Below are 15,969 nucleotides of genomic sequence, written 5' to 3'. Positions count from 1 at the left end.
AGGTTAATGAAATACAAATGGTATAGAGAGAAATAGTCCTATAATTCCTATAATAACTACAACCTAATACTGCTTACCTGGGAACATTGAAGACTCATGTTAAAAGGAACCACCAGCTTTCATATGTTCTCATGTTCTGAGCAAGGAACTGAAACGTTAACTTTCTTACATGGCACATATTGCACTTTTACTTTCTTCTCCAAAACTTTGTTTTTGCATTATTTAAACCAAATTGAACATGTTTCATTATTTACTTGAGCTTAAATAGAATTTATTGATCTATTATATTAAGTTAAAATAAGTGTTCATTTAGTATTGTTGTAATTGTCATTATCACAAAAAACATAAATTAATCGGCCGATTAATCGGTATCGGCTTTTTGGTCCTCCAATAATCGGTATCGGCGTTGAAAAATCATAATCGGTCGACCTCTAGTCTGGAGGTTGTTACCGGGATGTGGAACATCTCTGATTTAAATAAGCATTGATGAAAATTTATCTATCAGTCCAATCAGTGCTTAACCGACACAAAGTGGTTTAACGAGGCACAATGTGAGTTTTATGTCTCAATTCTCCCCAGGCGTGCACTGCTCTGGCTGCGTATAAGGCATTGTGTTGGTGTCTGTGAGCTAGAGGGAGTATGATCCATATTTCGTACACTAGATCACTTGTTGATGGCTAGATTTCTGAGTGAAATGTTCAGTTATCATACCTTGGTGAGTGTTGTATTTTTCATCCCTGGGGTTTCTCCCGGCTTGGTCGACTTAATAAACAAAACAAACAAAAACTGGTAAAAAGCAGTGTTCAACTAGATATTAAAATGTGTTCTCTGTGGATTTAAACGGCCTCAATGAAAACTCCTTGTCGATTATAAATTACACGCAGGGTTGCTGTAAGGCCACCTGTTACGATGAACGACTATTGACAGACGTGTCTAACATGAGATCCCGGTGTATCCAAAATGACACCCTATTCCCTATGTAATGTACTGCTTTAGCGAAGGGGGAGCCACCTGCTCTGTTCCTCAACACAATATTGGTGTAGGGGTCATCGGAAATGACCCCTCATTCCCTGTCTACTTTAGACCAGTGCTCAGATAGGCTCACCTCACCATGAGTCACTCAGTCAGATTACTGTCCTCCAGGTGGGTGTCCCTAGTCACTGTCAGATTGTTGTCCTTTAGGTGGGTGTCCCTAGTCACTGTCAGATTGCTGTCCTCTAGGTGGGTGTCCCTAGTCACTGTCAGATTGTTGTCCTCTGGGTGGGAGTCCCTAGTCACTGTCAGATTGCTGTCCTCTAGGTGGGTGTCCCTAGTCACTGTCAGATTGTTGTCCTCGAGGTGGGTGTCCCTAGTCACTGTCAGATTGCTGTCCTCTAGGTGGGTGTCACTGTCAGATTGCTGTCCTCTAGGTGGGTGTCCCTAGTCACTGTCAGATTGTTGTCCTCTAGGTGGGTGTCTCAGTCAGATTGCTGTCTTCTAGGTGGGTGTCCCTAGTCACCGTCAGATTGCTGTCCTCTAGGTGGGTGTCCCTAGTCAGCGTCAGATTGCTGTCCTCTAGGTGGGTGTCCCTGTCAGATTGCTGTCTTCTAGGTGGGTGTCCCTAGTCACTGTCAGATTGCTGTTCTCTAGGTGGGTGTCCCTAGTGACCGTCAGATTGCTGTCCTCTAGGTGGGTGTCCCTAGTCACCGTCAGATTGCTGTCCTCTAGGTGGGTGTCCCTAGTGACCGTCAGATTGCTGTCTTCTAGGTGGGTGTCCCTAGTCACCGTCAGATTGCTGTCCTCTAGGTGGGTGTCCCTGGCAGATTGCTGTCTTCTAGGTGGGTGTCCCTGTCAGATTGCTGTCTTCTAGGTGGGTGTCCCTAGTCACTGTCAGATTGCTGTCTTCTAGGTGGGTGTCCCTAGTCTCTGTCAGATTGCTCTCCTCTGGGTGGGTGTCACTGTCAGATTGCTGTCTTCTAGGTGGGTGTCCCTAGTCACTATCAGATTGCTGTCCTCTAGGTGGGTGTCCCTAGTCACTGTCAGATTGCTGTCTTCTAGGTGGGTGTCCCTAGTCACCGTCAGATTGCTGCCCTCTTGGTGGGTGTCCCTGTCAGATTGCTCTCTTCTAGGTGGGTGTCCCTAGTCATTGTCAGATTGCTGTCCTCTAGGTGGGTGTCCCTAGTCACCGTCAGATTGCTGTCCTCTAGGTGGGTGTCCCTAGTGACTGTCAGATTGCTGTCTTCTAGGTGGGTGTCCCTAGTCACCGTCAGATTGCTGTCCTCTAGGTGGGTGTCCCTAGTCATCGTCAGATTGCTGTCCTCTAGGTGGGTGTCCCTAGTCACTGTCAGATTGCTGTCCTCTAGGTGGGTGTCTCTTTGTTCTCTGTAACACTCCTGGCACATATGCAGTGTTTGAAATGTAATTCATGTAATGTAATTAACAGGAGAGTAATTCATGTAATGTAATTAACAGGAGAGGTCATGTTGATGTGATCCAGAAACCGAACAGTCGTGATGGGTTAGCTACTGTAGCCCAGAGACCCATAAGCCATATGAGTCACCTTAGGTGGGTGTCCCTGGTCACCTCAAATCACTGTCACTGCCAGATCACTGTCCCCTAGGTGGGTGTCCATGGTCACTCAGTCAGATCGGTGTCCCTGGTCACCTCGGATCACTGTCCGCTAGGTGGGTGTCCCTAGTCACTCAGATCACTGTCCCCTAGGTGGGTGTCCTGGTGGTCTGGTGCACATCCCCGAAGCAGTTGTAATATAAAGGTTGTGTTAACAAAAGAGCATTCAGAGGATCTCTCATGATACTTTTCAATTGGGATTATTTCACTGATCAGATCAAAGGTACACAAGCAGCACACAATACAGTAGCAAGGTCAACACTGATCCATTCACAATACAGTAGCAAGGTCAACACCGATCCATTCACAATACAGTAGCAAGGTCAACACCGATCCATTTGCAATACAGTAGCAAGGTCAACACCGATCCATTCACAATACAGTAACGAGGTCAACACCGATCCATTCACAATACAGTAGCAAGGTCAACACCGATCCATTCACAATACAGTAGCAAGGTCAACACCGATCCATTCACAAAAAAGCAAGGTCAACACCGATCCCATTCACAATACAGTAGCAAGGTCAACACCGATCCATTCACAATACAGTAACGAGGTCAACACCGATCCATTCACAATACAGTAGCAAGGTCAACACCAATCCATTCACAATACAGTAGCAAGGTCAACACCGATCCATTCACAAAAAAGCAAGGTCAACACCGATCCCATTCACAATACAGTAGCAAGGTCAACACCGATCCATTCACAATACAGTAACGAGGTCAACACCGATCCATTCACAATACAGTAGCAAGGTCAACACCGACCCATTCACAATACAGTAACAAGGTCAACACCGACCCATTCACAATACAGTAACAAGGTCAACACCGATCCATTCACAATACAGTAGCAAGGTCAACACCGATCCCATTCACAATACAGTAACAAGGTCAACACCGACCCATTCACAATACAGTAGCAAGGTCAACACCGATCCATTCACAATTACAAGTCTTCATCACCAGACCTTCTGACGAACAAAGGCACATTAGCTTATATAGGAAACATTTGACATGAAGAGGTGTGTGATAGTGCAACAGTATACAGCATTACTCATCCTCACAGATATATCTATGACCACTAGTTACTGTGATTTGAGCTAGCACACTTCCATTGCTATCCGTACAGTACAGTTGCAGTTGCAGCAATGTGCAGCAATGTGCATATTCAATATGTACATCACGCTTTCCCAAACTCAGTTCTGCCTCAGAGTGCACATTTTGTTTTTGTTGTTGTGGGTTTAATGCCATATGGGCCACATTTGCTAAACATATCTGCTGTACAAAAAGTTATTTTAGATAAAAGGGTCTGCTGCTGCTGAATGTCCAAATACGTATATATTCTCTATTCCACACTACATCATGTCATCTTGCTGTTGATGGCCGGGTTCTGTCCGCACCAGTACAACTTATCCTCCCCTCTCTTCTTCCTCCACTGACACATCAACAGCATCTTAAAGGTCTTCTGAAAAGTCTTATTACACAACGCGTAACACATGGGGTTGATGGTGCTGTTGACATAGCAGAGCCAGTAGCCCAGGTGCCAGAGAGACACAGGGATACAGTCAGAACAGAAGGTGGAGATGAGCACCATGATGTTGTACGGCGTCCATGTTAGGATGAAGGCCAGGAGGATGGCACTGAGGGTCTGAGCAGCTTTCTTCTCCTTGATGAGGACCATCCTCTTCCTCTTGGTGATCTGGCTCTTCAGGGAGGGGTCCATGGGCTTGGGGGTGGTGGTGGTGGTGTGGGATGATGGAGAGGAGTTCTGGTGGTGGTTCTGACCTATCTGGTCAGACTCAGAGGGACATGGAGGAGCTGTTTTGAGGTCTGTGTTGTTGGTGATTTTGTCATTCTGAGGAGGGCTGCTGGTATCTTTCGAGACCAATTTGAACTTGTAAGAGATTCCCTTCTTGCTGAGTTTTTTCAGCGGTGGAGTGGCGGTCTGGAAATACTCGCCTTCTTCGTTATCACCGTAATCGGCGGCCGTCTGTCCTTTCTCTGTCTGACTTTGAACTTGACCTTTGATTGTCCCCTGAGAGGTTGCCGCGGAAACAGGATGGTGAGTCTCCTCCTCCTCGGACGAGGTGTAGCTGTTAAAGGAGGTGATCTGGTCAGCATGGGCCCAGGCCAGCTCGTCCGACCGGGTCGTGGTCTTGGTGACGTTGCTCTGGTTGGACGAGGACCATGAGGCCTGGTTCCTCCTGTCCCTCCTGTCGTTACTGGAGCCAAAACAGGACTGTAACATAACTGTTTTCTGGGGTTTATTAACAGTCTCTGGGTGACCAGATGTGGTAAGACCCTGCAGCTCAGCCAGGTCCTTGGTGCGTTTCTCTGTCTCCTTGTAGATCCTACTGTAGAGGAGGGTCATGATGGAGACAGGGATGTAGAACGCTGCGATGGCCGTGCCAAACGTGATCACCGGCTCGGAGAAGAACTGGATCTGGCACTGGTCTGCCGGGACCGTCCTCTCTCCCGCAAAGTACTGCCAGCACAGGATAGGCGGCGCCCAGAGGACAAACGACACCAACCACGCTAAGCCAATCATAATAGCCGCTCTCTTCGGCGTCCTCTTGGCTCTATAGGTCAGCGGCCTTGTGATGGAGAAGTATCTGTCGAAACTGATGACTAACAAGTTCATAACGGAGGCATTGCTGGCCACATAATCCAGGGCTAACCAGAGGTCACAGGCTAGGTTCCCTAAGGACCAATAGCCCATTAGGATGTATGAGGTGTATAAGTTCATGGACAGGGCTCCTATTATGAGGTCAGCGAAGGCTAAGCTGAGAAGGTAGTAGTTGTTGACTGTCTTTAGTTGACTGTTGACCTTGAACGACAGCATCACCAGAACATTGCCTACGACTGTTATAAGGCTGACGATGGCCGATATGGTCGCTATGGTGATGACCTCCCATAGGTTGTGTGGGACAGGCTGAATGTCTGATGTGTTGCCATCAAATGTTGAGTTTTGGATCTGGAGGTCCTCAACATCCATTTTGTTGGTTTAGTGGCTGTCTCGCTATGTTACAGTGAGGAGATAGGTATGGAATTGTGTCTTTGTGGCTCCATTATTATTTACTGTGGGCTCCCCTGAAAGAAAAGAAAATACAAGGATAAGACACACTATCTACTGTATATGTCAGTGTATCTTTCAAAATCAGTTTTCTGTTTGGTTTTAAGTATTTAAACATTAATTTGTCGTTCATGTTTTTCATATCTTGGAGTCCTTACATTTTGGAGTCATACAACTATTCATTATTTGTCAGGCGGAACCAATGACGCAGCCTGTCGAACGTAGCCTTTTTTCGGGGGATGATATTACATGTAACACCAATAGCTTTGTATTGGCGTTACACTCTAAACAGTACAACGTTCATTTGATACCGATGGAGGGAAGACCGAACAGGGGCCGTCAAACTAGCTGGAAGAGAGGTGGAGGTGGAGGTGGAGCTGGAGCTGGAGCTGGAGCGGGAGCGGGAGGGGGAGGTGGAGGTGGAGCTGGAGCTGGAGCTGGAGGGGGAGCTGGAGCGAGGGGTGGAGGGGGAGCTGGAGCGAGGGGTGGAGGGGGAGCTGGCGGGGGAAGTGATAGCGGGACCTCGGGTGGTGAACACAGGGCCCGGGGAAGAGGACGATATGGAACTGGAAGGGGAAAAAGGGATCATTATCGAGGCCGTGGCCGTGGCTATCAACCTACCCCATTTGGAAGGGTGAGGAGCTGATTAAAGTTCTGTATAGCACGCTCAAATAACTGTTGTTGCAATAACGATAATCCGTTTATTAGCTAACTTAGTTAGCCGAAATGTTAAACATCTCCGGATAGTCTTTGAGCAAAAATGAGCTAGCTATCGAAACGTTTTTCAATTTCAAGTAGTGGTGGGGAGTCGACTCCAAAATAATCGATTCCTCCTTGCCTGTCGACTCTCATTTCTGGGTGTCAAGAGATTCAGTATTTTTGCAACGGAGGAAATACAAACGCAACAATTTCTACAACCCATCATGTAGGTGAAAACCTACAGGATGGTGTCTCTCTAGGAACAGGGTTGGAGTGAAAACCTACAGGATGGTAGCTCTCCAGGAACAGGGTAGGAGTGAAAACCTACAGGATGGTGTCTCTCTAGGAACAGGGTTGGAGTGAAAACCTACAGGATGGTGTCTCTCTAGGAACAGGGTTGGAGTGAAAACCTACAGGATGGTAGCTTCCCAGGAACAGGGTTGGAGTGAAAACCTACAGGATGGTAGCTCTCCAGGAACAGGGTTGGAGTGAAAACCTACAGGATGGTATCTCTCCAGGAACAGGGTAGGAGTGAAAACCTACAGGATGGTGTCTCTCTAGGAACAGGGTTGGAGTGAAAACCTACATGATGGTATCTCTCCAGGAACAGGGTAGGAGTGAAAACCTACAGGATGGTGTCTCTCTAGGAACAGGGTTGGAGTGAAAACCTACAGGGTGGTATATCTCCAGGAACAGGGTTGGAGTGAAAACCTACAGGATGGTAGCTCTCCAGGAACAGGTTAGGAGAACCCTGTCCTAGGCAATAGATCGCAAAGCAGCATCCTGACTAAAACTTTTTGAAAATGGCAAGTTCACTTTCTCATCCGTAAACACAGTTGAGTGTAAATACGGTTCAGCAGCTGAAATCAGCAGGATGTGGAGCGTTGTTATCAGGAAGGACGTCTACCATGGATGGATCACTAAAATAATGATTAGGATCACACTTCATCATTTTAAATATTACGTGGGAGACCTATACATTTGGCAGTCAAGCACAATGTACCCCAGGCTTCTGTCATAAGTCAATTCAATTTGAAATACATGTATAATTACACGAGGCAGTTTGGGAAAAACGTATCCTGTGTGAATGGTCCTCTGGAATAACGCACATGCTTGGATAATAATTACAAAACCAACGTCTCTAGTAATACCCGCCTGTATGGGGCTATAACATGGCAGAGAATAGGCTTAAGGACCATTTAGGCTTGATCTGAAAATGTGGTCGGAGGTGCCGTACGGATGGTGTGACGCAACCGCGGAGCCTCCGAAGGCATGCAGAGGACAGATTGAGCTGTGTACCACATTGCCAAGCGCAGCCCACATTTTGTAAGAGTGTGGAGGGCTCCGTATAACTCCACATTGACATGTGCTTTGAATTCTAAATAAATCACTGACAGTGTCACCAACAAAGACGAAGAGACTTGCTTGGGCCATACTGACCAGTCTCTAAGGTGCAGGGTAGAGTGCCGGGTGGGAGCCGGCTAGAACAGTCACTGAGGCTAGTGGTGACTGTTTAACAGTCTGATGGCCTGGAGATAGAATCTGTTTTTCAGTCTCTCCGTCTCAGCTTTGAGGCACCTGTACTGTCTAACCTTCTAGAATCTAGATGGTAGTGGGGTGAACAGGCCTTGGCTGTGGTGGCTGAGGTCCTTGATGATCTTGGCCTTCCTGTGACACCGGGTGCTGTAGATATCCTGGAAAGCAGGCAGTTTGCCTGGTGTTGTGGTCAATGTTGTTGGTGTTGCTATGCACAGTGCCTCGCATGCCAAATGCCCAGTGACCGAGTGCCACTTCTCACCTCGGCAGGGATGTAAATATGTTCATTTATTTTTTTTGGGGGGGGGGATCAACACATTTTAATCAATGTCAATGTCCTCATTCAACATCATTTTCACACATGGAAAAAGTTGGAGATGACCTTCAACTGTAAACTTGAGAGAACTCAACAAAAGTACTTTAGATGTGCACCTGTCAATCATTTACATATGTTGCGTTCATTTTGATTTCTTTGGTGTGTCTTTCTCTGTCCTACTGACTCTTCTGTTGATACTGCAGGGTCAGGATGAAGGGAACAGGATGGATGAGGATGAGGATGAGGGGATGGAGGTTTTCACCAAGAGGAAATTGGAGTCTAACTGGGATCGTTACAAGGAGTCAGAGAAGGAGGAGCCTAGTGATGATACGCCCACACAGAGAGGGACTGACTACCACGTCCTCCTCGAATCAGCAGGTAAGGAATACATGAGGTTTTCCCTGGAAATGGCCTGGCCAGTGTGGTTCTGACAACATATTCAGCTCTGTGCTGACTGACAGTCAGAATATTCTTGCTTGTGTTGCTGGTCTTTGATGTCAGTCTGCCTGTCACTTAGGTTAGTCTTATAACATGTGACAGTTTCAGAAGACGCGCCTCTGTCTGTCTTTATGTGGCCCAGGCAGAACAGAATAAACGTGGCAGACACTTAGCTACACATTGTGTTGGGAAGGCAGACAGAGGAATATCATATTCCTCAGTGACGGCACTAGGTTCATGCTTGGCGAATGAGAAGCAGGCCTAATACTTAACATTGGTCATTGTTCTCCAATTCTAAATCCTGTGAATATCTAGAGAAGAGGTCCTTCACTGACACAGCATAGCCTAGATATTCTAGCCTAGATATTCTAGCCTAATTCAACTCCCTGACATAGTAGAAGTAGCACAAGGCAGGCGCATAACATTAAATATGTATCCTTTTATTTTGGGTTGAAAAAGTGTGTATATATAATCTGTTGGCATATTCAAGAAAGGACTAAAACAACTTAGTGCCTCTTTTAAAGCGACATAATTTGCACTTTCTACTCAGACCAAACCCTAATACACCCTGTCTCACTTTTCAATGACCCTTTAATCCCTGTATCCTCTCTGAATGGTGAGTTATGTAGTAGCACTGGTTTCCTCAGCTCTCCCTCGTTTAACGGTTTTATTCTCATTTTCATGAGGTTCCTGTCCTCAGAGTCCGCAGGATAATCGATATTAATCAGGGTTATTTGTGTCGTCTGTTTCTGAGGAGTAACGATGTGTAGAATTGCAGGAGACTAGCTATAAAACAGCACAAATTTGTCTCCGCCCGTGGCAAAGTCTGTAGAATTGCAGGAGACTAGCTATAAAACAGTACAAATTTGTCTCCGCCCGTGGCAAAATCTGTAGAATTGCGGACCAAGAGGACAGCCTTTAACATTTTCGATCAGAGATTTTCCTCTCTCTCTCTTTCTGCCTTTCTCCCCTTCCCCCCCTCTCTCCCTGCCCTCCCTCTGCCACTCTCCCCTTCTCTCCCTGCCCTCCCTCTGCCACTCTCCCCTTCTCCCCTCCCCCCCTCTCTCCCTGCCCTCCCTCTGCCACTCTCCCCTTCTCCCCCCCCCCCCTTCTCTCCCTGCCCTCCCTCTGCCACTCTCCCCTTCTCCCCCCCCCCCCTCTCCCTGCCCTCCCTCTGCCACTCTCCCCTTCTCTCCCTGCCCTCCCCCTCCCTCTTTCTCCCTCTATGTAACAGATGTCAGAGGGTTACTGTGGTGATGTGTTGACCTGGTGTCCCCTCTCTCCTCTCTGATGGTTACTGTGGTGATGTGTTGACCTGGTGTCTCCTCTCTGATGGTTACTGTGGTGATGTGTTGACCTGGTGTCCCCCCTCTGATGGTTACTGTTGTGAGGTGTTGACCTGGTGTCCCCTCTCTCCTCTCTGATGGTTACTGTGGTGATGTGTTGACCTGGTGTCCCCTCTCTCCTCTCTGATGGTTACTGTGGTGATGTGTTGACCTGGTGTCTCCTCTCTGATGGTTACTGTGGTGATGTGTTGACCTGGTGTCTCCTCTCTGATGGTTACTGTGGTGATGTGTTGACCTGGTGTCCCCTCTCTGATGGTTACTGTGGTGAGGTGTTGACCTGGTGTCCCCTCTCTCCTCTCTGATGGTTACTGTGGTGAGGTGTTGACCTGGTGTCCCCTCTCTCCTCTCTGATGGTTACTGTGGTGATGTGTTGACCTGGTGTCCTCTCTCTCCTCTCTGATGGTTACTGTGGTGATGTGTTGACCTGGTGTCTCCTCTCTGATGGTTACTGTGGTGATGTGTTGACCTGGTGTCCCCTCTCTCCTCTCTGATGGTTACTGTGGTGATGTGTTGACCTGGTGTCCCCTCTCTGATGATTACTGTGGTGATGTGTTGACCTGGTGTCCCCTCTCTCCTCTCTGATGGTTACTGTGGTGATGTGTTGACCTGGTGTCCCCTCTCTCCTCTCTGATGGTTACTGTGGTGATGTGTTGACCTGGTGTCCTCTCTCTCCTCTCTGATGGTTACTGTGGTGATGTGTTGACCTGGTGTCCCCTCTCTCCTCTCTGATGGTTACTGTGGTGATGTGTTGACCTGGTGTCTCCTCTCTGATGGTTACTGTGGTGAGGTGTTGACCTGGTGTCCCCTCTCTCCTCTCTGATGGTTACTGTGGTGATGTGTTGACCTGGTGTCCCCTCTCTGATGGTTACTGTGGTGATGTGTTGACCTGGTGTCTCCTCTCTGATGGTTACTGTGGTGATGTGTTGACCTGGTGTCCCCTCTCTCCTCTCTGATGGTTACTGTGGTGATGTGTTGACCTGGTGGCTCCTCTCTCCTCTCTGATGGTTACTGTGGTGATGTGTTGACCTGGTGTCCCCTCTCTCCTCTCTGATGGTTACTGTGGTGATGTGTTGACCTGGTGTCTCCTCTCTGATGGTTACTGTGGTGATGTGTTGACCTGGTGTCCCCTCTCTCCTCTCTGATGGTTACTGTGGTGATGTGTTGACCTGGTGTCCCCTCTCTCCTCTCTGAGGGTTACTGTGGTGATGTGTTGACTACCAGATTAGTCTAGGTAAAGGAGAGGGAGAGGACCAGTTCACTACCAGATTAGTCTAGGTAAAAGAGAGAGAGAGGACCAGGCCACTACCAGATTAGTCTAGGTAAAGGAGAGAGAGAGGACCAGTCCACTACCAGATTAGTCTAGGTAAAGGAGAGAGGACCAGGCCACTACCAGATTAGTCTAGGTGAAGGAGAGAGGACCAGTCCACTACCAGATTAGTCTAGGTAAAAGAGAGAGAGAGGACCAGGCCACTACCAGATTCGTCTAGGTAAAGGAGAGAGAGAGGACCAGTCCACTACCAGATTAGTCTAGGTAAAGGAGAGAGAGAGAGGACCAGTCCACTACCAGATTAGTCTAGGTAAAGGAGAGGGAGAGGACCAGTCCACTACCAGATTAGTCTAGGTAAAGGAGAGAGGACGAGGCCACTACCAGATTAGTCTAGGTGAAGGAGAGAGGACCAGTCCACTACCAGATTAGTCTAGGTAAAGGAGAGAGGACCAGGCCACTACCAGATTAGTCTAGGTAAAGGAGAGAGAGAGGACCAGTCCACTACCAGATTAGTCTAGGTAAAGGAGAGAGGACCAGTCCACTACCAGATTAGTCTAGGTAAAGGAGAGAGAGAGGACCAGTCCACTACCAGATTAGTCTAGGTAAACGAGAGAGAGAGGACCAGTCCACTACCAGATTAGTCTAGGTGAAGGAGAGAGGACCAGTCCACTACCAGATTAGTCTAGGTAAAGGAGAGAGAGAGGACCAGTCCACTACCAGATTAGTCTAGGTAAAGGAGAGGGAGAGGACCAGTCCACTACCAGATTAGTCTAGGTAAAGGAGAGAGAGAGAGGACCAGTCCACTACCAGATTAGTCTAGGTGAAGGAGAGAGGACCAGGCCACTACCAGATTAGTCTAGGTGAAGGAGAGAGGACCAGTCCACTGCTCTCCAGAGGACTCTTAATTGAACGTGGACAGAAATGTGTTTAAGAGGTGTTTTTCTGGGCACAGAAGGAGCCACCTCCCCTGTTTTTTTCTCCTCTCCTCTCCTCTCTTCTCTCTCTCTCTCTCTCTCTCCCCTGTAGCAGTGCAAGTTGTTTGTCATGCTGTAGCCTAACTGCTGTGTTGAATTATTCTCTCGTGTATGGTCTGGAGAACAGGACACACTGTTTGGGACAGAGCAGATCACATTCCTTCAACTCTCATAATAGCCTGTTTACACCCTATCTTTTACACCCTATCTTTTTACTATGTTCAGTATGTAGATTATACCCTGAGTGAGCAAAACATTAGGATCTCCCCCTTTTGTACCTCAGAACAACTCTACAAGGTGTCGACAGCGTTCCACAGGGATGTTGGCCCATGTTAATTCCAATGCTTCCCACAGTTGTGTCAAGTTGGCTGGATATCCTTTGGGTGGTGCACCATTCTTGATACATACAGGAAACTGTTGAGTGTGCAAAACCCAGCAGCGTTGCAGTTCTTGACACACTCAAACCGATGTGCCTGGCACCTACTACCCTACCCCGTTCAAAGGCACTTAAATATGTTGTCTTCCCCATTCACATTCTGAATGGCACTCATACACAATCCATGTCTTAAAATGCCTTCTTTAACCTGACTCATCCCCAATCTACACTGATTGAAGTGGATTTAACCAGTGATATTAACACGGGATCATAAGTAGAGTTAACACTTATATTAATACACTGAACAACAATATAAAACACAACATGTAAAGTGTTGGTCCCTTGTTTCATGAGCTGAAATAAAAGATCCCAGAAATGTTCCATGCGTACACAAAGCTTATTTCTCTGCAATTTTGTGCACACATTAGTTTACATCCCTGTTAGTGAGCATTTCTCCTTTGCAAAGAATATCCATCCACCTGACAGGTGTGACATGTCAAGAAGCTGATTAAACAGCATGATCGTTACAAAGGTGCACCTTGTGCTGTGGACAATAAAAGGCCACAAAAATGTGCAGTGTTGTCGCACAGCACAATGCAACAGATGTCTCAAGTTTTTTGAGGGAGGGTGCAATTGGCATGCTGCCTGCAGGAATGTCCACCAGAGCGGTTGCCAGAGAATTGAATGTTAATTTCTCTACCATAAGGCGCCTCCAACGTCGTTTTAGAGAATTTGGCAGTACGTCCAACCGGCCTCACAACCGCAGACCATGTGTATCCACGCCAGGCCAGGACCTCCACGTCTGAGAACGTCTGAGACCAGCCAATGAAACTGGTTTTGCACAACCCAATAATTTCTGCACCAACTGTCAGAAACCGTCTCAGTGATGCTCATCTGCTCGTCATCCTCACCAGGGTCTTGACCTGAATACAGTCCGGCGTCGTAACTGAGTTCAGTGGGTAAATGCTCCCCTTCGATGACCACTGGCACTCTGGAGAAATGTGCTCTTCTTGGATGAATCCCAGTTTCAGCTGTACCAGGCAGGTGGCAGCGTGTATGGTGTCGTGTGGGCGAGTGGTTTGCAGATGTCATCGTTGTGAACAGAGTTTCCCATGGTGGCGGTGAGGTTATGGTATGGGCAGGCATAAGCTACGGACAACAAACACAATTGCATTTTACCGATGGCCATTTGAATGCACAGAGATACCATGACGAGATCCTGAGGCCCATTGTCGTGCCATTCATCTGCTGTCATCACCTCATGTTTCAGCATGATAATGCACGGCCCCATGTCACAAGGGTCTGTACACAATTCCTGGAAGCTGAAAATGTCCCAGTTCTTCCATGGCCTGCAAACTCACCAGACATGTCGCCCATTGAGCATGTTTGGAACACTCTGGATCGATGTCTACGACAGTGTTCCAGATCCTGCCAATATCCAGTAACTTCTCTGTCATTGAAGGAGTGAATCAACATTCCACAGCCCACAACCAACAGACTGATCAACTTCATGCAAAGGAGATGTGTCACGCTGCTTAAGGCAAATGGTGGTCAACAACCTGATCAACTCTAATAGAAGGAGATGAGTCTCACTGCATGAGGCATATGGTCACACCAGATACTGACTGGTTTTCTGATCTGCGTTTATATTTTTGTTCAGTGTAGCTTTGGATACATATTTCTTCCTTCTTTCTGTAAGTTTAACAAACCTTGCCTTGTGCTTTGAAATTCTGTTACCAAAAACCCACATTTTTCAAATCTATATTTATACTTTAAAGAGGGAGGATAAGGAAAGTTCACAGAAGTAACAATTTAAAAGAAGACCTATCAATTAGTTAGTGTTTTTACTGATATCAAATCTGTAATGGAATTCCTGAAAAATCAGTAACGGAATATCTGCAAATGAGTTGGCCACAATGGGAAATAATTTTAGCCACAAACGGCAGATGGGTACACAAGTTTTGACAGCACAGTAGAGTACAGTGGGGCGGCAGGGTAGCCTAGTGGTTAGAGCGTTGGACTAGTAACCGGAAGGTTACAAGTTCAAACCCCCGAGCTGACAAGGTACAAATCTGTCGTTCTGCCCCTGAACAGGCAGTTAACCCACTGTTCCTAGGCCGCCATTGAAAATAAGAATTTGTTCTTAACTGACTTTCCTAGTTAAATAATGGTAAAATAAAAACAGTAAAGAAGAGTACATTACTGTAGAGTTCAATACAGTACAAAGTAGACTAGTACTGAACTCTACTGTACTCTACTATACTGTACTCTACTAAACTGTACTAAACTCTACTGTACTCTACTATATTGTACTGTACTCTACTAATCTCTACTGTGCTCTACTAAACTCTGCTCTACTGTACTCTATTCTACTTTACTTTACTCTAGTAAACTCTACTCTGCTGTACTGTACTAGTAAACTCTACTGTAAACTCTTCTAAACTACTGTACTAGTCTACTCTACTAAACTGTACTCTACTGTACTCTAAGCTGTACTGTGCTGTGCTGTACTTTACTAAACTCTACTGTACTCTACTAAACTCTACTGTACTCTACTAAACTATACTGTACTGTACTCTACTAATCTCTACTGTGCTCTACTAAAGTCTGCTGTACTGTGCTGTACTCTGCTCTACTGTACTCTACTGTACTCTATTCTACTTGACTTTACTCTAGTAAACTCTACTCTACTCTGCTGTACTGTACTAGTAAACTCTACTGTACTCTACTAATCTCTACTGTGCTCTACTAAACTGTGCTCTACTAAACTCTGCTCTACTGTACTCTATTCTACTTTACTCTAGTAAACTCTAGTCTGCTGTACTGTACTAGTAAACTCTACTGTACTCTAGTAAACTCTACTCTACTGTACTAGTCTACTCTACTGTACTCTACTGTGCTGTGCTCTACTGTACTCTACTAAACTGTACTCTACTGTACTCTACTGTACTCTAAGCTCTACTGTGCTGTGCTGTACTTTACTAAGCTCTACTGTACTCTACTGTACTCTAGTAAACTCTACTGTACTCTACTGTGCTGTACTGTACTGTACTGTGCTCTACTGTACTCTACTAAACTGTACTCTACTGTACTCTACTGTGCTCTACTAATCTCTACTATGCTCTACTAAAGTCTGCTGTACTGTGCTGTACTCTGCTCTACTGTACTCATCTCTACTGTACTCTACTGTACTCTATTCTACTTTAATTTACCCTAGTAAACTCTACTCTACTCTGCTGTACTGTACTAGTAAACTCTACTGTACTCTAGTAAACTCTACTCTACTGTACTCTAGTAAACTCTATTGTACTAGTCTACTCTACTGTGCTG

The 15,969-nt window shown here is 46.5% G+C and overlaps 2 protein-coding genes across 3 annotated transcripts in view; one reads left to right on the top strand and one right to left on the bottom strand.

Moving 5' to 3' along the window:
* Positions 1 to 3,895: 3,895 nt before the first annotated feature.
* On the bottom strand, positions 3,896 to 5,687 carry LOC110522580 (muscarinic acetylcholine receptor M5-like). The gene has a single exon (XM_036976225.2). It carries the CDS (start codon positions 5,607 to 5,609, stop codon positions 3,975 to 3,977), a length of 1,635 nt encoding a protein of 544 aa, XP_036832120.1. The 5' UTR covers positions 5,610 to 5,687; the 3' UTR covers positions 3,896 to 3,974.
* Positions 5,688 to 5,926: 239 nt separating this feature from the next.
* Positions 5,927 to 15,969, top strand: part of aven (apoptosis and caspase activation inhibitor) — a 52,436-nt gene continuing 42,393 nt past the window's right edge. For both annotated transcript variants that reach the window (XM_090233225.1, XM_036976481.2), the window contains exons 1-2: positions 5,927 to 6,321; positions 8,442 to 8,616. In XM_090233225.1, the coding sequence (XP_090089351.1) occupies positions 6,001 to 6,321; positions 8,442 to 8,616 (496 nt within the window). In that variant the 5' untranslated portion in view covers positions 5,927 to 6,000. The remainder of the gene's footprint in view (positions 6,322 to 8,441; positions 8,617 to 15,969) is intronic.

This window comes from Oncorhynchus mykiss, chromosome 4 (assembly GCF_057628025.1).
Source record: "Oncorhynchus mykiss isolate SJ-2025 chromosome 4, ASM5762802v1, whole genome shotgun sequence".
In the NCBI taxonomy this organism is placed as follows: Eukaryota; Metazoa; Chordata; class Actinopteri; order Salmoniformes; family Salmonidae; genus Oncorhynchus; species Oncorhynchus mykiss.
This window is presented reverse-complemented; position numbering and strand designations above follow the sequence as displayed.